General features: G+C 39.5%; 1 protein-coding gene across 7 annotated transcripts in view; it reads right to left on the bottom strand.

Annotated features, from left to right (window-relative positions):
* Positions 1 to 22,127, bottom strand: part of Pikfyve (phosphoinositide kinase, FYVE-type zinc finger containing) — a 98,812-nt gene extending 76,685 nt beyond the window's left edge. For 3 of the 7 annotated variants that reach the window (XM_029476086.2, XM_029476064.2, XM_029476091.2), the window contains exons 1-8: positions 21,972 to 22,127; positions 18,928 to 19,108; positions 17,150 to 17,299; positions 16,878 to 16,913; positions 13,675 to 13,793; positions 12,392 to 12,563; positions 6,349 to 6,556; positions 3,174 to 3,263 (exon numbers count right to left, since the gene is read on the bottom strand). In XM_029476086.2, coding sequence (XP_029331946.1) covers positions 3,174 to 3,263; positions 6,349 to 6,556; positions 12,392 to 12,563; positions 13,675 to 13,793; positions 16,878 to 16,913; positions 17,150 to 17,299; positions 18,928 to 19,099 — 947 coding nt within the window. In that variant the 5' untranslated portion in view covers positions 19,100 to 19,108; positions 21,972 to 22,127. The remainder of the gene's footprint in view (positions 1 to 3,173; positions 3,264 to 6,348; positions 6,557 to 12,391; positions 12,564 to 13,674; positions 13,794 to 16,877; positions 16,914 to 17,149; positions 17,300 to 18,927; positions 19,109 to 21,971) is intronic. The other 4 variants (XM_029476073.2, XM_029476096.2, XM_029476067.2 and 1 more) reach the window with 3 other exon arrangements.
* Positions 22,128 to 22,664: the final 537 nt, after the last annotated feature.

The raw sequence follows: 22,664 nt of genomic DNA, 5'->3' as shown, positions 1-22,664 counted from the left end.
AGGCCTTGAGACCTCTTCTTAAGCTGGTTCCCACTTTTGGCCTGTCACTGGACCTTCTTTTCCTCAGGCTTCTCTCCATTTCCATTCCTGCAGTTCTTTCTTTCAGACAGGAAGTTATGAGTCAGAGTTTTGACTGTGGGATGGTAACCTATCCCTCATTTGATGCCCTGACTTTCTGCTGGAGGTAGGCTCTACAAGTTCCCTCTCCCCACTGTAGGGCATCTCATCTAAGGTCCTTCCTTTTGATTCCTGAGAGTCTCTCACCTCCCAGGTCTCTGGTACATCCTGGAGGGTCCCCCCCAACCTCCTACCTCCAGAGGTTGCTGTGATGATTTTTTATTCTTGGACCAGGGAGTGGCACCATCTGGAGGTGTGGCCTTGTTAGAATAGGTGTGACCTGGTTTGAATAGGTGTGTCACTATGGGTGTAGGCTTAAGACTCTCACCCTAGTTGCCTGGAAGTCAGTCTTCCTCTAGCAGCCTTTAGATGAAGACATAGAACTCTCAGCTCTGCCTGCGCCAAGCCTGCCTGAATGCTGCCATGCTCCCACCTTGATGATAATGGACTGAACCTTAGAACCTGTAAGCCAGTCCCAATTAAATGTTGTTTTTTATAAGACTTGCCTTGGTCATGGTGCCTGTTCACAGCAGTAAAACTCTAACTACTAAATGTTGCCTGTTTCCATTCTTTCTGTGATTCCTCTGTTAAGACTTCTCTGTTTAGATCTGTACTCCATTTTTCAATTGGATTATTTGGTTTGATAGTGTCTAATTTCTTGAGTTCGTTATATATTTTAGATATTAGTCCTCTGTTGGATGTAAGGTTAGTGAAGATCTTTTTCCAGTCTGTATACTGCTGTTTTGTGCTATTGATGGTGTCCTTTGCCTTATAGAAGCTTTTCAGTTTCGTGAGATCCTATTTATTGATTGTTGATCTTAATGCCTGAGCTACTGGTGTCCTGCTCAGGAAGTTGTCTCCTGTGCCAATGCATTCAAAGCAGTTCCTCACTTTCTGTTCTATTAGATTTGGTGTATCTGGTATTATGCTGAGGTCTTTGATCCACTTGGACTTGAGTGTTGTACAGAGTAATAGATACGGATCCATATGCATTCTTCTACACACAAAAATCCAGTTAGACCAGCACTATTTGTTGAAGGTGCTTCCTTTTGTCCATTGTATGGTTTGGGCTTCTTTGTCAAAAACCAAGTGTCCATAGGTGTGTGGGTTTATATCTGAGTCTTCTATTCGATTCCACTGATCAGCTTGTCAGTTTTTATGTTAATACCATATGGCTTTTATTACTACTGCTCTTTAGTGCAGCTTGACATGAGGGATGGTAATACCTCCAGAAGTCCTTTTATTGTACAGGATTGCAAGATATTCTAAGACAAAACCAAATTTAAACCATATTTATCCACAAATCCAGCCCTACAACAGATACTAGAAGGAAAACTCTAACCCAAGGAGGCTAACTACACCCAAGAAAACACAGGAAATTACCTCACACTAGCAAACCAAAGAAAGGGAAGTGTGTGCGCAAAAATGCACACACGCGCACGCACTCACTCACATGCACACACACACACACAAAACCACCACTAACATCAAAATAACAGGAATTAATAATCGCTGGTCATTAATATCTCAACATCAATGGACTATAATTCACCAATAAAAGACACAGGCTAACAGAATGGATGCAAAACCAGGATCCATCACTCTGCTGCATTCAAGAAACACATCTCAGCAACTGATAGATATTATCTCAGAGAAAAAGGCTACATTTTCCAAGCAAATGGACCCCAAGAAGCAAGCTGGAATAGTCATTCTAATATCTAATAAAATAAACTTTCAACCAAAATTATTCAAGAGAGCTAAGGAAGGACACTTTCTGCTCATTTAAGAAAAAAATCCACCAAGATGACATCTCAAATCTGAACAACTATGCCCCAAATGCAAGGGCACCCACATTCAAAAAAGAAACATTACTAAGGCTTAAATCACATTTGAACCACACACATTAATAGTGGGAGACTTTCAATACCCAATACTCACCAATGGACACAGGCCATCAAGACAGAAACTAAGCAGAAGTTAGTTACAGAGATTAGAAACAGAGGTTATGAATCAAATGGACCTAATGGATTATCTATAGAATATTTCACCCAAATACAAAGGAAAAAAATATACCTTCTTCTCAGCGCCTCACGGAACCTTCTCCAAAATTGACCATACAGTCCAGTTAGAAAGCCAGTGGCAACAGATGTAAGAAAACTGAAATAACCCCTTATATCTTATCAGACCACCATGGATTAAAGCTGGACTTCAGCAACAGAAATAACAGAAAACCTACACACTCATGGAAACTGAACAACTCTCTACTGAATGATCACTAGGCTCAGGGAGAAATAAGGGAAAAATGAAAAACTTTCTAGAATTCAATGAAAATGTAGGCAAAACATACCCAAAATATGAATAACAGAAGCAGTGCTAAGAGGAAAAGTCCATAGCATCATAGTCCATAGCACCATAGTCACAAAGAAATTGGAGAGGTCTCAAACTAGCAACTTTTTAAAAAGCAAATCTGAAAGCTCTAGAGCAAAAAGAAGCAAACATAGACACAAGATAAGTAGAAGGGAGAAAATAATCAAACTCAGGGCTGAAATCAATCAATCGAAGGATTTTTCTTTTTTAAGTGTACATTAAGATGTGTCAAAATAAATAGGTAAAATATAAGTTAAGTTTTACAAAGAAATTAAAAAAAATGTTTAATTCCAATAACTCATCTTAGACTAGATTAAAACATCTGAACCATTCATTCTTGTAAGACACTACTACAGCACATAGGACCTCTTATATTCCTGGCCAGGTGTGCTCCCTCTTACGACTCTGCTATTCTGTTTTCTTGGTGCACATTTTCACAGGAATGCCTACATGGCTCATTTTCTTACATCCTTCAGACCATCATACTAAACTACTAGACAGAAGATAGGTTCCAGTACCTGACATCATCAGAAAATATCTGAAAGAACTAAACACTGAATGAACTACCAAAAAAAGAAAACATAACCTAGCAGAGCTTTGAAACCAGCGTCTCACCCTTTTGCTTGTTTGTTCTCATTACAATGGACATACATAAGTCAGACAGAGTAGTCTCTCTATTGGCAGGTTACCTGTTCCGAGCAGGAGACTTCCCAGCATCCTCTTGAACAGATACGAGTCTTGTTGAAAGAGCACTATTTGAGGAATCCGGATGAATCAAACTATAAAGAAAATTAAAATATTGGGGTCATTTGGGGCTATAATAAGTGCTTTAATATTTAAAAGCAATATTTTCCCATCAACAATAAGATTATATGCAGTTCATTTTTCACCCTTACTTTATTTGAGGCAAAAAGTGCAGTTTCTCTGGGTAGTGGTGTAGCACACCCTTAATCCCAGCACTCAGGAAACAGAGGCAGGCAGATCTCTGTGAGTTCAAGGCCAGCCTGGTCTACTCCAGGGCAACTAGGGCTACACAGAAAAACCCTCTCTCAAAAAACAAACAAACAAACAAACAAAAAAGTGTAGTTTCATCTCTAGGATATTAAATATCAAAAAAAAATTTTTTAAGTGTGCTAAATGTCAATAGAACTGCAAATTTGGTTGGATAGGTCATCTGTAAAATTCATTTCCATTTTACATATACAATATGAAAGTGATTTAGGTAACAAACAACAACAACAACAAAACTGTATTCAAAACTTCTCTATCCCCACAACCCACAAGAAGAGCAGCAGAGAGTCAGACAGACCAAGGTCCAAGTACAGCTGTATGACCTCAGGGTCACTACTTAATCTTTCCAAGCTCTATCACCCACATCTGTCAACAAAGAAAATATTTCCTACCAAAAAAAATGTGATAACTTAATGGAATATGAAACTGTTAACACAGAGAGAGCCTAAGACTGAACTAAATCATATTTATCAATTCTAAATTCAGACAAGTGGACCACACACAAATAAAAAGCATTGCTAACTAAAATAATAAAAAGCTGAAAAATCTAATCTTCATGTTTTTTAAGTAAATACAGAATGACTTAAGTAATAAAATGTGAGGTATAATATATCTATGGCAGTACAAACATTAAAAGAGCCATCAAGCAACTTAAGGAAAAAAACTCCACGACCACCATTTTCAAGTGCCTGTGTTCCCCTACCCAGTACCATCCTTTTCCCTAATCCCAAGGAGACCATTACAAATGTTATGTTTATCACTGTTATGATTAATGCTGCCAAAGACCATTGAAATAACCTCCAGACATGTCAGTGAAGGACTAGCTAGATTAGGTTAACTGAGATGTGGAGAGCTTTGTGGGCTGGCTTATAGAAATTTGGCAAGCACTTGTCACTGGGCTTTAGAAAGTAGGCTCAGATAAGAATATGCACATTTGCCCAGCGTGGTGGCGCACGCCTTTAGTCCCAGGACTCGGGAGGCAGAGGCAGGCGGATTTCTGAGTTCGAGGCCAGCCTGGTCTATAAAGTGAGCTCCAGGACAGCCAGGGCTACACAGAGAAACCCTGTCTCGAAAAAAACAAACAAACAAAAAAAAAAAACAAAAAACAAAAAACAAAAAAACAAAAACAAAAACAAAAAAAAAAACCAAGAATATTCACATTTAGGCAAATACAAAACACAAGGTTTTATTTAGGTCATCCTGACAAGCTCCTAGAAACAGTGACCAGGGGGCTCTGTTTATTGCCTTGTTTGATCTCTTTGTTAATTACCTTGTTTGATTACGCTGTCTTTGACCTAAGAACTGACCCTATTCCCTGCAAGTACCTAGAATGGTATAAAAGCAGACTGGGAAAAAATAAACCAGCTTCAGCCTCAGCACTGGCTGGAGTCAGGTTACAGTGTTGCCTAACGTCTTTTTCTCTTCAATCCTCACTCCCTCCTTTGAGACCCTGTTGACTGACTGAGCGGGCTTGGTCACTCAGGTGAAAGACCCATGTAAATATGGGCAGTACTGCCTCATGCACTGGGGTGCCATACTGAATGAAGAATAGGGGAAATGGAACCGAGCACAGGTATTCAGAGCTCTCATTTCTTGCCTTGTGGACACAAGGTGACTAACATCCTGTTCTGCTGCCATCCCTCCTCTGCCAAGATGGGCTCTATCCCCTGGAACTTTAAGTCTTTAAGGTGTTTCTGTTGGGCATCCTGTTACAGCAACAACACAGGTAACTACTAACAATTACCACATCTGCATCCCTGGGCATTTACCTGCATTTATAGTTCTGAACATCATAGAACTAGAATCCAAGTGCACATATGATTTGTGACTTTCTTTTCTATGTCCCTGGAGTCACACATGCTGAGTGTAGTTATAATTTATTTCATTCCTTTTAAATATACGATATACTTATTATTCTCTTTGTTAAGAAGTAGCTAAGAGCCGGGCGGTGGTGGCGCACGCCTTTAATCCCAGCACTTGGGAGGCAGAGGCAGGCGGATTTCTGAGTTCGAGGCCAGCCTGGTCTACAAAGTGAGTTCCAGGACAGCCAGGGCTATACAGAGAAACCCTGTCTCGAAAAACCAAAAAAAAAAAAAAAAAAAAGAAGTAGCTAAGAAAACTACTCACTAAAAAACATTAGTTAAATTGTGTGTGGTGGCACAAGCCTTTATTCCAGCACTTGTGAGGCAGAGACAAGTGCATCTCTGTGAGTTAGAGGCCAGTCTGGTCTACAGAGTGAGTTCCAGGATACCTGGGACTATATAGAGACCCTGTCTCAGTCTCAAAAAAAAAGAATAGTGAATATTCTAAATTCATTAGAAATTATATGTAAGATGATTTCACTAAAGAAATTTTCAGAAACTGATGAACCTAATATTCTAGTATAAATAATTCTAGTTAACTTGTAAAGAGGTGTGTATATCTACAATCTGCCAGCAAAGCATCTTCAGATAGAAACATGTCAAAAACTTCTTTTGAAGAAAAAAACCTAACTGAAATTGCAAACAAATCCAAATTTTAGAGGACTGCTCTCCTTTCTCAAAGAAGACTACACTAGGAATATTAGTATCAATGACTTCTATTGCCTGTTCAACAAATATTGTAAGAATCATGCACATGCAAGCATTTGTTTTTGGTTTCAATAGGAGAATAGTAAATAATAAAGGTATAAAAACTCTCTTCTTACGCACTTCTATTTGAATGTTGTTAATATGATCATTATCCATTAACATCTATGATTCTTCTCTGGAAAAGACAGTAAATTTGCAGGTAACAAAAAGAAATTCTAATGAAAAAGGTCACAGGACTAAGCATTTTTCAAGTTGAAATCAAATTATATTCACGTTACAGTACCTTTGCCAGGCTAAATCATCCTCTAAGAATATGTTACGACTGGCTTTTCTACTCCCAACAGGTGTCCGAGGTTCGCTTGGATCAAGTATAGACACAGAGCAAGTTGAATCTGAAAGAGCATTCAAGTCTTCCCCAATGGAATTACTGTCTGTGGAATGAGCATAACTTAAGGCTATTTTCCTACAGTAGGTGCATGCTCGGAGGTCTCCTAGGAGGAAGAGTAATAAGGAAATACATTACTTAATGAAAGACTTTAAATCTGTGTTAATATGTACCTTAATAAAAGGAGTATCTTCAACTAAAGGCTATCAAAAAGACATTTTAAGAAAGTGAAAACCTTGGCTCTGCTGTACATGTTAGATTATTGCAATAAATTCATCCAAGCATCCCGATTACTTCAAATATCTGTACTAGGTTTAAAACAAATGACCCAGTAATAGTAACATAAAACATGGCTGTAAGAATATTTTTTTCAAAATTGTATTCAAGCAATAAGGGGTCTATCAGAGTTAATGGATCCTATTTCTCATTAGGGTGTGGCTCAACCCTTAGCATACACCTTTAATACCTCTGACTGGAATACAGACACAGCCTTAGTGTTATTCACTTTTAATCTCAAACAATGAAGGTAAATTTAGTTTGTAGAAGGAAGCACCCATGTTTGAAAGTGATGTCTAATTGAGTGGTAGAAAAAGGGACGAGTCAGAGAAAGATTTGACAGAATGGGATATGCCTAACTCTCATGAGAAGAGAGATGAAAGGGAAGCTACTTAAGGGAGAGGCAGACAGCAGAGGAGGAAGAGGGTACAGTACAGGAATACTGGAGAACAGTGCAGTAGAGTTGAGAGGGAGAGTAGGACAGAGAGAGAGGAGGAGAAGGAGGCTGTTTTACTAGAGGTTTAAAGAGACGGATTGAAGAGAGAACAGATTAGACAAAGGCAAAAACACATCAACCAAGAAAATGAGAAGGAGCCAGAAAATTAGAAAAGATTGCTATTTAGTTTGAGGCCAAGCAGATCAATTCAGAGGCAGAGAGAAAAGCCAGGTTGAGTAAGTCAGCTGGAAGAGGAGTTTGACCAGAACAGCTGAGCCGAACCAACCAGCTAGAGTGCAGAAAGAACCAGGAAAGGGTGAATTTAGTCAGAAGCAAGTGTCAGAGGCTAAAAACATTCTAGGGCTAGCTAAGACTGTAGAGTAGAAACACCCAGGTCTAGGCCTAGGTTAGCAGACAGAAGCAGTAAGCTCAGACAACAATTTCAACCAGAGAATAAAAGTTACTTTTACAAGAGCCCTCTTTCAATGAAAAGAGATTTCTTCCATATACTAAGTAACCAACACACCAGAAGCAACTTGTTCTCCCTGTAGGGAGGAAAGAATAGTAATGTCTCTATAATGAAGCCCTGAAGAATGGTCTCCAGAAGAGTGCATTTTTTTAATTAAAAAAAAACTTCTGGGGGCTGGAGAGATGGCTCAGTGGTTAAGAGCACCAACTGCTCTTTGGAAGGTCCTGAGTTCAAATCCCAGCAACCACATGGTGGCTCACAACCATCTGTAATGAGATCTGATGCCTTCTTCTGGTGCATCTGAAGATAGCTACAGTGTACTTAGATATAATAATAAATAAATCTTTTAAAAAATCTATTTAAAAAAAAAAAACTTCTGAGAATTACATAGATGAGTACTGTATTTACATCAGTTCCAATTCTCCCTCTCCCCACTTCATCCCATGCCCCCCAACTCCCTTCAATTTTATGAGCTATTCTTTAATTGTTTTCTCTCTCTCTCTCTCTCTCTCTCTCTCTCTCACACACACACACACACACACACACACACACACACACACACACGGAGCCCAATGTAGCGGGTATTGTTCATATGTATTTAGAGCTGAACGTCTGAGATTGGATAACCTATCTCAGGGCCTGTCTCTGGAGAAGACTGATTCCCCTCTCTCAGCAGCCATGTAGCTAGCTCTAGGCACAGGGTCTTGTAGGATTTCCTCTATCGACTAGCAGTATACAGTTTTTTAAAACTAATGGAAAAGGGTCTTACATACAATATGATATATAGGATTAAAACTAAAAGAAAGTTCATAGTGAACTAAAAACGCAATGTTCTAGCTAAGAGTGTGCTCAGTGATAGAGTGCTTGCCTAGAACACTGACTTCAATCCCTAACACCACAGAAATAGTTCCTAGGAAGACAAACAGAGTTTCTTAATATTTCTAAACCTATTTTTTATGATACAATCCTGTCCTAAAGTAAGTTTCATTTCTACCCTATTGTTACATAACATTGTTTGGTGTGACTCCATAACAATTTGGTGTGCTAAGAGGCAAAATACACCATGTACCACATGACTTTTCAGTTAACAACAGGCCACACATACACAGGCAGTTTTGTGAGATTATAATAGGGCTGAAATGGGGCCTGGTACAACAGTCATCATAATGTATAGGGTAGCATATTATTCACATTTTTGCTGAGGCTGATTTAAATAAGTTTACTGATCTGTAAGTCACTAAACCATAAGACATATAATCATAAAAACTGAATCATGAATAAAAATAACACTTGATGATAAGCAACCAAGTCACTAGTTTTTATCTTTACTATGTTATACTTTTGATCATTTCTTTTCTAATATTTAAAAAAAATACTGTTTTGAGGGGCCATAATGGTATTTGGCAGGCTACACAAGCACAGCCTGGGCAATATATTGACAATATCTTAAAAGAGAGCATGGTAGCACACACCTGCTATGTAGAGGCAGGAAAATAAGGTCTTCTGGTAGGTGCAGACAAAAGGATAAGGCCTTCAGGACTAGCCTGGGAGGTACGACACTGGGGTTAAACATTGAGAGGAAGGTGCATGTTCTTCAGTGAACAAAAGCTTTGTGGTCAGGTTTGGCTGTTCTTTACTTGATAATTTTAATTCTAATAATAAGGAGACCATTTCCTGCCATTACAGAATTTATAGTTCAATGGAGGTTACTCCTAAGTATTCTCTATGATACAATCTCACGCAAGGACAAAAGTTCCTAGGGATACATTTCTGGAACTTAGCCCACTACTTAATAACAAGGCTATATTTATTTTTAACTGTTAACTAAAAGGCATGTTATTAAATAATTCTACCTCAATTATACCTTATCATTAATATAAAAATGTAAAGTGATACACAAAATTTCTGAAAGCTCAATATACTATGTTTTACCATAAATTACTACCAAGTCTACTAAACTGCCTTTTATTGTCTCATTTTAAAGTAACTGTTATAGTCAGGGGTGGTGGTACATGCCTCTAATACCAGAACTCAGGAGGCAGAGGCAGGAGAATGTCTGTGAGTTTGAGACCAGCCTGGTCTACAAAGCATGTCCAAGACAGCCAGGGCTCTGTTACACAGAGAAACCCTGCCCCCTGGCCCCTCCCCCCCCCAACGAAACTATTATATAATTCTGTTTTATCAAAAATAAAATGTCACTAGTTTACTAATTTCTAAGATAGCAGTTTAGCAGATGAAATGTTTCTAAAACTCAGTAAAGAAAACTATATCATTTTGATCAGGACTCAATAAACAGTAACAAAACAAAGTAACCTTCAGTCTAGAATAAATAAAAGTGCTATGATAATCACTGCCACTTACCAAAACTGCACCACATTAAGGAAGTGAAATTACTATCTGAGGAAAGACCTTCAATTTTCACCACAGCAAAGGCTAGGTTAGACCATAAAGGATAAACTCCCTTAAGAAGTCAACCATTAAGAATAACATTATCAAACCAAGAAACAGAGCCAAACCTCACCACTCCTCTCATTCCATGAAGAATGCTGTGCTTAAAAGCATGTGCGACCACATTAGTCCAACCCACTGATTTTTCTATGTATTAAAATTCTAGGTATGCTATATTTATTTAGGATCTAAGTGTGCAATTGTATCCAAAATACATTTTCCATCTGCAAGAGCTAAACTTAAAGGTTCAATTTGCCTAAAGAAATTTTTGGTCAAACACCAGAGTTGAAGCTCATTTGGTTTTGTTGTTTTCCCAGTGTAATTAACAAACACTATAGCTATCTTTAAATACAGCAGATTACCATACATAGTATGACTCTCATCAAATCAGCTGAGGCCTCAAGTACAAAGATTAAAGTTTCCAAAAGCAAGAGAACTCTGTCTCAGCACTGCACCCTGCTGATTAACTCTGGTAACTTCGGACTGCACAAGCACTAGAGTTGATTCCTTGACTATAGATAAACCTACCCACTGGTTCCACTTCTGTAGAGACAACTAACAGATACAGATGCAGTGTAAGAGAGTCAGTGCAAGAACAGTTTTACAGACACAATAGCTTAGGGGTAAGTTTTCAGAATTGGCTCTGAGATTTCTGAAATTGGTTCTGTAATTACATTCAACTTAAACCATTAACGAAAGGGCTGGAGAGATGGCTCAGTGGTTAAGAGCATTTGTTGCTCTTAAAGAGGATCTAGATTCAATTCCCAGCACCATCTGTGACTCCAATTCCAGGGGATCCAATGCCCTCTTCTGACTTCTGTGAACACACTAGGTACACAACTGGTACACACACATAACTTGCAACACACACACACACAAAAATAATAAAACACAAAATAACTCTTAAAAGAAAATTTAAAAAAATAAAACCATTTGTATTTCTAATAGTACCAAGAAGACCGAGAGAAGTGATAAGGCAACAGAAAAATAGAAGGCAATAATTCCGGATATTCTTAATTGAATACTGACAGTGCTTAGGTTAATACCTGACAAACCTGTCAAACTAACAAGTATGAGATTAGCTCATTGCTCCTAAATGTAGAACACAAAGTACAAAAAAGGGTGAGCTTAACTTCCTGTTACCTTGGTGCTTGCTAAGATGCCAAGAGTCTCAAACTGCAAGGAGGTGAACAAGAACAGAGTAAAGGAAGAGAGCTGCCTATAAAGGCTGACAACAATCAGTGGGACACACCCTGTGTGATCAAACGAGCACACAAGCAAGAAAAGTAAATTCAAGATAGGGAAAAAGTAATAGTAAAAGACTATTGGTTAAAAAAAATAATTTTAGCCGGGCGTTGTGGCGCACGCCTTTAATCCCAGCACTCGGGAGGCAGAGGCAGGCAGATTTCTGAGTTTGAGGCCAGCCTGGTCTACAAAGTGAGTTCCAGGACAGCCAGGGCTACACAGAGAAACCCTGTCTCAAAAAAAAAAAAAAAACAAATAATAATAATAATAATTTTAAAAGATATGGTCATAATCTAACTGGAAAATTTTGAAATTATAAACTCTATAGCATCTTAGATTAAAAATAAAGAATAAGGAAGACCTTTATAATAACTAAAATAACATGAGAAACATGTTAAGCACATTCTTGAACTGAGGACATAACTCTGTGGACAGTGATTTCCTTAATGCAAAAGGCTCTGGATTTGATACCCACAACCATAAACAAACAAACAAATAAGAAAATAAACTTTAAACTCTAGGGTGCTGAAGTCCCTGTGCACCCAGCACTTGCATGACTATGATGGGAAGAGTGGACAGTCGAGACTAGTTACAAAGCAAAACCAGTCCTACCTTCCATTCCCCAGTCACTGCACAAATCCATCCCCCATGGTTCAGTGTCCTTAAACTCTCTCCATTACCAGAACTTCACTATATTCCCAATGAATGTAATACAAGTGGAATACAATTTGCCAAAGTATACTATCATGTAAGTCAAGTCAACCTTTACTTTGTGAATAAAAACTCTACAGAAACATAAATTAAAAAACTATATTATCTTATCTAATAATCGTGAATGCTACTTTAGATTTTTATATAATAGCTATATTTTTACTCTAGTTACTTATAAACATCACCTCCTTTATTACTCAAGCATAAAGTTCTTAAAATCAAAGCTATCTCTTTCTCACTATTATACCTTATAGATAGAAAACCCAAAATAAAAAATGTCTAAAATATTAGCCTTCTATTTAACTATTTCATAACTTGACTTTTAAATATAACAACTATCAAGGAAATGCATTTACCTGTATAGCCCATAAATTTTCCAGGGATTTCTTGATTACAACAACGACTGCAGAAAATCTGCCCACACAGTCTGCAATGGTGTCTGCGCCTAAATGTTGTAAACTTTTCACTGCAGTCATAGCACTCTTTACACTGGCTATCTGGCATCCAATATTGCTTCAGGTCACTGTCCTATAACAACAAAAATGTGTGGTGTGAGGGCTTCTTAAAAATAAAGAGTATTAAGATGCAATGACAAAAGAAATCTTAGAAGGTGTCTTTTGCAGATGACAAACTAGTTCTAAAATTCAGATGGAATGCAAAAGATTAAAATGACCACGACAGAGCTGGTGGTGGTGCACGCCTTTAATCCCAGCACTTCGGAGGCAGATCTCTGAGTTCTGGGCCAGCAGAGTGAGTGAGTTACAGGACAGCCAAGGCTACACAGAGAAACCCTGTCCCAGGAGAGAGAGAGAGAGAGAGAGAGAGAGAGAGAGAGAGAGAGAGAGAGAAGAGAGAGAGAGAGAAAAGAGGGAGAGAAAAGAGAGAGAGAAAAGAGAGAAAAGAGAAGAGAAGAGAAGAGAAGAGAAGAGAAGAGAAGAGAAGAGAAGAGAGAACAAGACAATGTTAAAGAAAATTTAGACTTAAATCACCCACTCTCAGAACTCAGGCTAAAGCTACAGTAACTTTAGACAGAGTATTAGTAAAAGGACAGACAAAATGGAACTATAATACAGGAAAGAGTGGCCTGGGCATGGTGGCGAACGCCTTTAATCCCAGCACTTGGGAGGCAGAGGCAGGCAAATTTCTGAGTTCGAGGCCAGCCTGGTCTACAAAGTGAGTTCCAGGACAGCCGGAGCTACACAGAGAAACCCTGTCTAGAAAAAAAAAAAAAAAAAAAAAAAAAAGGAAAGAGTGGCCTGCTTGCAAGTCTACTAACTTATAATGAGTTATTTAATGTAACCACTGAAAGAAGGGCTATGTAAAAGCAATGTGCTAGGTTCACTAGTCACTGAAAGGGACAAAAGGAAGCTAGAACCATATTTATGAACAAAAATAATAAAGCTTGCTGATGAATATGTACAAACCTTGGCTAATAGACTAACACCAAAACAAAATATAAAAAAGACAAGGAAGAAAAATTAGACTACACAAAAAATAAAACAAATTAAGAATTTATGTATAAAACTCTGGTATTCACAATCAGAGGAAGTAATAAACTTTGACTTAAGTGACAGTATGCCATGGCATGAGCTCCATAAGTGATTAATAAAAAAAATCTCCCAAGGCCTCTCTACAATACCTGGCTTTTTCCTTCCATGATTTCTTTGAGGCGTTTCAATACTGTGCTGAGGCTTCGAAGCTGAACAGCTGTACGTGGGTCATGACCTCCACAGGCTGGTTCTGCTTTCCTTCTGGAGTCTGAGTCAGATATTTTTAAAAAGAAAATAATTGTTTTCATAGTTTTAGTAACTATATCAAGCTGTGTGTGTGTAATATAATACAAATTATCCCCATTGTTAGCAGACATGTGTTCTCCCAGCCATTAATACTGAGAATTAAAACTAACTTTTATCAAAAATAAGTTGTTGTTGAAAGTATGCATTACATATAAACCACTATTTTACATGTATTAACTGCTATGTAAGAACTATATGGAAAAACGGATGGTTTTGATGTTTGAAGTGGAAGCATCACTTACATGTTCAGAATTCACTAACGATTTCTTGCACACTTAATTCCCAACCAAATAAATAATAAACACCTCATAGACATTGAGCAGAAGAAAAAGTAATTCCAGAGAGTTAATCTAACTTGGTCCCAAAAGTCAAATAGGTAAGCAATAGGACCAAACTGTCAGTTCTATAGCAGATCATCAGAAAGAAACTTGACAGACAACCCTCCATAGATCCCAGCAGGCTTTACAGGACATCCAGGGCTTTTTAACAAAATATGACCAATGAAGCCAAAGCATCAGCCTGACTATCCCACACCCACACCCATACCCACCACCTCCTCAATCCTGCAATTCCACACTGGAAGAGATCATTTGCACTTGAAAACCAACATGAAAGTAAATATATTAATAATAAAACAAGCCCATATTTTAGCTTTGTAACCAGAATGAAACATGAAACTACCATAGTTGTTACCTATTCTTATTTTAGATGAAAATCACAAGCGAAGTTTCTATTTATTACTGGCTACGGCAGTTTCAAAATCTCAGGTTAAAGTGGCTTGACCAAATCCTTATTAATTAAAGCACATTAACCTAATAACCTGTGGAGTCTCCCTAATTTACATAATTCCTCCACTTCTCAGTTTTACTTCCCAAGGTTTCAGTTATCCTCAGTCACATAGTCTGAAAATATTAACATTTGTTGAGAGAAACAGATCTCAATCACATGACCTGATTATACTGCTACACTAGTTTAGTGACATTACTAATGTCACTAGATTACTGACATCAATCTCTTGGCCAAATTTATGAATTAATTTATCATAGGTTTCAATGTATACTGACAAAAACATCATGTTCTATGGCTTTGAAACTGCCTCTGGCTCTAGTCATCTACTTGAGATCTAAAAGGTATCTTCTATAAGGTAATTTACTATCAAATGGAAATATCCCACCCTGAATCTATCTATTTACTAGTTTCCTACTAGGCATTTTTATTCGGTTGGGAGGGGAGAAAATAGGGATTTCAAAGAGAGAGCGATGTATAAATCCAAACGCTTCACAATTTCTTAAGGCAGTTAGTTAAATCACTAAAATAACACCTCATCCAAACCGCACCTATCTTAGCTGCAGCATGTATCTCAGATGTGCTGTGCTAACATGCATTACAGCTAAATTTTTCTTGAATCTCAAACAATGATTAAAAAACAGTCTCCATGATTATAAGTCCTAAAAGGAGACAGAAAGCTGTAAGAATCATAATGGCAGTGATGCCTGGCACCACCAAAATAAATTGTAAAGTTCTTTGCACTTAGCTGCATGGAAGAGAAAGGTATCAATATTCTCCTCCACTGGGAAAGAATGAACAGTTAGACCCTGATTGATCTCAGTGAAAGAAAAGAGATCAATGCTCTTAGACACAATAACGTGAGCTACTGTTTTGTAAAATGGATGCTAGAAAAATCAAGTAACTTCCCTAAGAACTTCCCAATCTATAGAATTACAGCTAAGGAAAAAAATGTATTTGACTAAGCAAGCATTCGAAAACTTCTTAAGTTCAAAGGCCTCCAAGGTAAAGGCCAAGAATTGGACTCGATTAGACAGTAGGGAATGTGGGAGCCACACTGAAGGAGAAAAGCTCTGCTTATGCTCGTTTATCATACAATAAAAGCAAATTTAGGCAAACTACAACTCTGCAATCCCTAGCAGGCTGGATTCTAGTCCAATTCCTCCATTTTAAGAAATTCAGACTGATATTTGGCCTATTTTTCCTCCCTCTGCAGCAAAGGATAGCTTGGCATTGTGTGAAAAACTAAACAGAGTTCAGCAAGGAAAAGAAAAGGAAAGCTTTCAGGCAACAGTGTTTTAATTCAGCATGGAACTTAGTCAGAACATACTTAAATATAGCACAGTGTTTCCTTGGGTCAGGTTCTGTTGCTATGATTCATTTTTTCTACTTAAGATAGGATCTCATTGTGTATCCTACACTGGCCTGGAACCTGCTAGTATTTTCTGGCTGGCTTGAATTTGCAATTCTCCTGCCTCATCCTCCTAAGCCATGTGTCAGGTTTAAAAGCTAAGAGAAGTTTAATAAGGTTGAGGTTAAACTTGAATAATCTGGGATGAAAGAAAATCTTCTGCTTCCATCTCCCAACTCTCCCTTTCAAAATGATATAACCTGGGCTGAGGGGGCTGCCCTAGGAAATATGTGGGGGTGACACAGCCAGCTCATTCAAGCCATTCAACAAAAACGCCTCTTCTACTAGCTTCTTCCTCCTTCTTTCGGAAAGAAAGACCTCAACAAGCAGTAAAATATCCTTCTGCTAACCACCATGATACAACTATCATTCATTCACCCAAGGATCTCCTGGAAGTGAACGGCCACAGAGGACGGATATGGGGTTTAGGGATAAGTGATTCCCAATGGACCACCTCTCCTCTCTATGGAATCACTGCCTCTCCACTTCTATCACCTAGAGGTGACCAAACCACTTCACCGAGTATAACAACCTAACAAATAAAACCTAAACCGCCTGTAGACCCTCAGCTAAACACAGATTCCCAGCCCACACCCATCAGAAAAGCATGGGAATGCATGAGGTGATGATGTAGCACCACAAGATGGAGAACAAGCAGGCAAGCGGGACAGTGTATCCACAGTGTATCCAGCCACACTGACAGTGTGAAGCCCAACAAAGACAAAGGCCAGCAGCAATCAGCAGCCCACCAATGGAGTTTGACAGTGTTCTGCAGCCAGCGGCATGCACATCACACTTCGTTAGCATCCAAAAATAAGTGCAGAATCCATCTATAAAGTTGGAACTAACCTGTGCTCTCCTGAGGATGTGGCAAAGTGTTCTCTGCTGAAACCCAAGCAAGTAATTAATCAAAATACAATCAAGACATCAGTGCTTGCATAATCAAAATTTAATGACATGATGAACTTTTCAACAACTGAAAAGTTTTATCACATAAGTAAATTTTATTTATTCTGAAGGGTACTTGACTGTTCCAAGTAACAGAAACATTAATTCAGCATATCACCTAGAAAGCACAAAGATGAAAATTCACACACAAAGCGAAATAATTGCTGTTTTACCTAACACTGAAGAGCGCCGGTGGAGCTCCTCATTAAGCTGTTTTTTATAAGGTACAGGCGACCTCACAGACTGTGTTCTTGAAGGGATCTGAGGGCTGGCCCAACTTGAACTCGGAGACTGCTGCTCTCCTTGGCCCCCTTCTCCCCGCTCTGTGACAAAGGGAATTTGGTATTACTTGAAAAACTAAGGCTCAGAGTTCAACAAGGTGACAGATAAGATCCTTCAGACAATATTCAAGTATTATATTCATGACTGAGCATGTAACACTCTTGCAAAGGACCCTAGTTCAGATCCCAACACCTATGTCAGGCAGCTCATAATCACCTGTAACCAAGCCTCTTCTCATCTCCGCAGGTACTCACACACATGTGCATAAGATACATGCATACACATAACTGAAAATAAAATTAATATTTTAATTTTTAAATATTTTAAAGAAAAAGTAAAAAACCAGAATGAAAAGCTGGGCGGTGGTGGCGCACGCCTTTAATCTCAACACTTGGGAGGCAGAGGCAGGTGGATTTCTGAGTTCGAGGCCAGCCTGGTCTACATAGTGAGTTCCAGGACAGCCAGGGCTATACAGAGAAACCCTGTCTCGAAAAACCAAAAAAAAAAAAAAAAATCCAGAATGAAATTCCATTTCAACAGTCACACATTTTGTGTACATGAACTGTGTGTTTTGCTTTTCGTTTGTAAGTTTGTGAACATACTAAAGGAAGCAACACAAGCCTCACATAAGACCTTGACCTTTTTGATCAGTGTATGGGAGAGTTCTCTTTATATTACTGAGACAGTGTCCAGCATACCAGGTGCTTTTTAACCCTTCCTAAATGCATAACTTACAACAACTAAGTGTAAAATGTTATCCTCAGTAACAAAACTGTTAGGAAAACTGAGCTAGTACTATTAAAATTTTTACTAAAGGCGGTGTAGTGGCACATCCCTTGAAACCCAGCACTAAGGAGATAGTGACAGGCCAGCCTGGCTTACAAGGTTATAGAGTAAGAGCCTATCTTTTTAAAAAAAAAAAAAAAATTCTACTGAGTGAAACTATCAAATTCCTAAAATCAGGTTCTATCTTCTAACACATTTCAAACAATAAAGACAAATAAATCAGGCATGGTAACTCAGCCTGCAACCGAAGCTCTCAAAAGACTAACACAGGAAAATGGCCTCATGGCCAAAGTTACAGTGTTTCAGGTTAGCCAAGGCCAAAAAAATGGACCCTGGTCTCAAAAAAAAAAAAAAAGTGCAAAATAAGAGCAAGATATGTCTATATTTTAAATTCTGCTTAAAAACAATGAACATTGCATCCAAGAACTCATCCTTTAAATTATCTGTTCATTTCATGTCATCTACAACTCAATCCAATGAGTATAAGTCCCAACATGCCTGCTGTCAGCTTGTAAGTTTCTAAACACACAAACCATATACTGCTGCTTAATATTATTGCTTTAAAATCTTATTACCAATGCCTCCCTCAAAACAAGTTTCATTCTGTAAGCTTAAGTCAAAGCACACTGATAGAAAATATGTAGAACAAATGCTTTCTCATTAAAAAGGACCTCCCTAACCACTTTAAATTCAATTTACACAAGTAATTAATCAGATTACAATGAAATGCTATCTTTTCCTTCTTAGACAGAAAGACTTGGTGACCTGAGATTGAAGCCACCACCTTGTTAATATTTCACATTCTTGCAACCACACAGCAAGACACTAAAGGGGATGCAGAGAATTCAAACTGCATTTTATGAGGTTTAAGATGTAATTTTACCTTTGTTAAAGCGAAAAAGGTTTACAAAAGAACTATATGCTGACTTGAAGGGGGGCTCATCCTGGTCAGGAGTCAAGGGTTTAAAGTGAGTGAGGTGAGAAGGACTGGCGGGAGAGCGAGGCAAATCATTAGCAGAGTCCAGTGTCGGGGAACTCTTGTCATCTGTGGCCATTTCATGAGTCTGGAAAAAAAGGCAGGGAGGGAAAGAGATTCCTTAGAAACCATCTCAAGAACAGGCAAATAACCAAACAGCCCCCCTGTGTGACAATTCTTATCAAAAACAAAAGAATAAGAAGACCTATGTCCAAATATTCAAAAAATTCAGGCTTAAAAAATACTACTGTCTAAATGGAAAGAGCCTCAACACTTAAAACTATGTATGTGGCTGAGCTCATTTTAAATATTAACATTCTTATTCACAACACTCCTAGAAGTCAGATAAGTAAGTATTATTACTATAATTAACAATTGAGGCAACTAAAACAGTTTTCTTTTGGGTGAATCAGAGATAGTAATAAAAAGACTCGTGACTATACAAATCTTGCATCAAAATTCTCTGACAGTCTTCTATCAAAAAAAAAAAAAATTTGTATTCTTCACAGACTTCCAATTCTAGCCAACTGTAGTCTCTTAATACTCAAGATTCTCTCAAATTAGTAAATTAAAACAGAAATGAAACCACTGACTTGGATGGAATTTTGGCAACAAGTGCTTATTGGAAAGGATGGGGAGGAAAAGAAAAGAGGAAGGCGATGGAGTAGGGGAAAGAGAGGAAAGGGAAGAAGAAAGACAGGGAAGGAGGACCTCTAGTATCAGGTAAAGTATTGTCTCTGTCAGGGTTACTACTGCTATGATGAAACACCATGACCAAAGTAACTTCTAGAGTAAAGGGTTTATTCAGTTTACACTTCTACGCCATTGTTTATCATCAAAGGTGGTCAGGAAAGGAACACAAGCAGGGTAAGACCTGGAGGCAGGAGCTGAGGCAAAGACCATAGAGGGGTGCTGCTTACTGCCTTGTTCCTCATGAACAAGTGTTTAGCCTGCTTTCTTATAGAACCCAGGACCACCAGCCAGCCCAGGGATGGACACCACCCACAGTGGGGACTGGGCCTTCCCCCATCAATCACTAGTTAAGATGATACCCTACAGGCTTGCTTACAGTCCATCTTATGAAGCCTCAATTGAGGCTCTCCCATCTGAAAACTCCAGCTCGTGTCAAGCTAACATAACAACTACGATGCTATAGAATAAAGGATTAAGATGGCGATTAATCAAGTAAAAAACTCAAAAGTTTTGTTTTGTTTTAAAGACCACCAGAGAAAAAAATATGTAATGGCAATGAAAACCCTCATGCTTCCAAACACAACCTATTCTACGTCCACAAAAGCACCAACGAAAGCACAGAAACCAATCCGCCTACAGAGTCTTGGAATTACTTCTAAAGGTCTTCTATATCCACAACTTTCTTTAACCTTTAGACATGTGAAAGTAAAAAATTATCATGAAAACACACATCACATCAAGTGCAGTCTCTAAAACATAAATATAACCACATAGACCTAATCTTAATAATTACATGCCACCAGCAACCAAAAAAATTACAACTCTGATTTTTAGCAGCATAATAACTGTTTATGCTGTAAAGGATGGCTCTTTCTGCATACATAATTAGAAATATTAACCTACTTATCCAACAACTTCTGCAGTGTTTCTCTGCACTAGTGTGGTATATAGAGATTTGAAATAAGTATCTTGGTGAAGCAAATCAGAAAATGAATTCGATATTAAACTGTTGGAAATAACTTGACCTATCAGCTCATACGAAAACTGTAGGTTAAATTCCGAACAGCAGTGTAATCATTTTCTAGAGTGTTTTTTTCTTAAGTGTAATTCTCAAACTTTTATCTATTAATGCAGGACAGCTGAATACAAGCAATGTTAGCTTCCATCAAGAAAGGCATATTGTTCGTTTTGTGACCCATGCACAACAGAAACATTAAAGGAAAACCAGTGTGATCCACGAAACTTTTCCAGAAAGAGGCAAAGGGAGGGGGAGGACTCAGGAAATTAGTGTTGCTTCTCAGAAAAGTCCTGACCTTAGTCACAAGCCTCAACCTAATGAATCGAAGAGAAAGACACTAAGACTATCTCCCCCCACAACCCCCACCGCCACCCCGCACGAGTGTCAGTCTCTGTCTATCTCTTTTTCACCCCACCCCACACACACAACCCCTCGCGGGGAGAGGGAATGGGACAGAGTGGGAGTCCTGGAGAGGCAGAAAGAGACTCAAATAAATGTAAAACAAGACGGTGCGGTTTGCTGGGCGTCTACCTCTACCGACACAAGATGCACCGACTGAAGAAAGCAACCCCTCATCATTTAACACATTACGCACCTAAGATACACAGCAATGACCTGCTTTATGCAGAATTGGCATCTTCCCTGAATGTCCTAAGAACCTGCATAGGACAGAAGACCCTAAATTCCTAAATGCATCCATCAAATTTCACTTTCAACCTTTCTTGGGAACCTCTTGGGAAAGGGGAAACGACTTACTCGGAAACAAAGTCTCCTCCTCAAAACAGGACTACGTTGAAGTGAAAAAGGAAAAATAAAAGCCTCAAATGGCAGAAACCAGCATTTAAGCTGATGGACACACTCAAGCATGGAATGGTTTCTGTGGGTCAGAACTTTCTCTCTTTTCCAGAGTAGGCTGCACCCTGAGACTTGAGCTCACCCGCTCAGAGAAAGGGATGACATGGTCCACCTCCAAAATAAGTTCGAGCATTAGGAAAACAGAGAGGCAAGAGAACTCCCATTGTGTCAAGGAAGCCTCCGCGTTAGATGGTCCAGGAGGCCTGCGGCCGGTCTCGCCCCACAGGGCCGCCGAGCGCTCAGAAGCCAGCCGGTTCCCGGCGGGTCTTCCCCGCTCCCCGGCGGAGTCTCGGCCGCAGAGCCCCGGGCCCTCGCCATCCCCGACCCACGCTGGCCTTCCTCCCACTGCGCGCCCTGCCTGCCCATGCCTCGCCGCCTCCCTTACCTTCGCCTCCCGCCCGGGCCCCGCGGGCCTCCCGCCTCCCCGGCCTCTGCCTCACCACTCTCGGCCGGGAAGCCGAGGCCAAGCGCAGCGCCGGCTTTCTCAGGCAGCCGGCGGTCGCGCCGAGAAGCCCAGAGGCTTACGCGGTAACTGCGGCTTCTCGCTTCCGCCTACCACCTCAAGGCTCCGCCCAGTACCCCTCCTAACCAATCATCAACCGGCTCCAAGGGCCGGCTCCGCCTACTTCTCTCCGCCCTCTAGACCTTCCGATCAGATGTTCAGGCTGAAAGAATCCAACCCAGAGAGTATCGTTCTAGGCCCCCAGAGGACTTAACGCTGCCTCAGCCTTCCTGAAGGAAGCGGGGAGGACGGTGCATGTGAGCATCACGCGCGCCAGGCATTAGACGCCAGCCAGTCGCTGTTACCGTATGTGTTCAACAACGTGAGCACTTATAATTTAGGACCGCTCTCAGAGCTCTCTTGGACCGACTTCTACCTGTGTAGCCCAGAGTGAAGAGGTAGTTAGTTAGCTTTCAGGATCCTTGCAGGACCCCGCTAACACCAACTATGTGTCTTTGAACAAATCGCTTGTTTCTCTAGGCCTCAGACCTCTGGTGGGTAAAGGAGGGTTAATTATAGCTGCGTTTACTCCCTGTTGTTTTACTGTTGTTGTTGTTGTTGTTGTTGATGTTTTTG

This window comes from Mus caroli, unplaced genomic scaffold (genome assembly GCF_978045245.1).
Source record: "Mus caroli unplaced genomic scaffold, Mus_caroli_1 scaffold_1, whole genome shotgun sequence".
Classification (NCBI taxonomy): domain Eukaryota; kingdom Metazoa; phylum Chordata; class Mammalia; order Rodentia; family Muridae; genus Mus; species Mus caroli.
The sequence above is the reverse complement of the archived record's forward strand: the minus strand, read 5'-3'. Positions and strand labels throughout refer to the sequence as shown.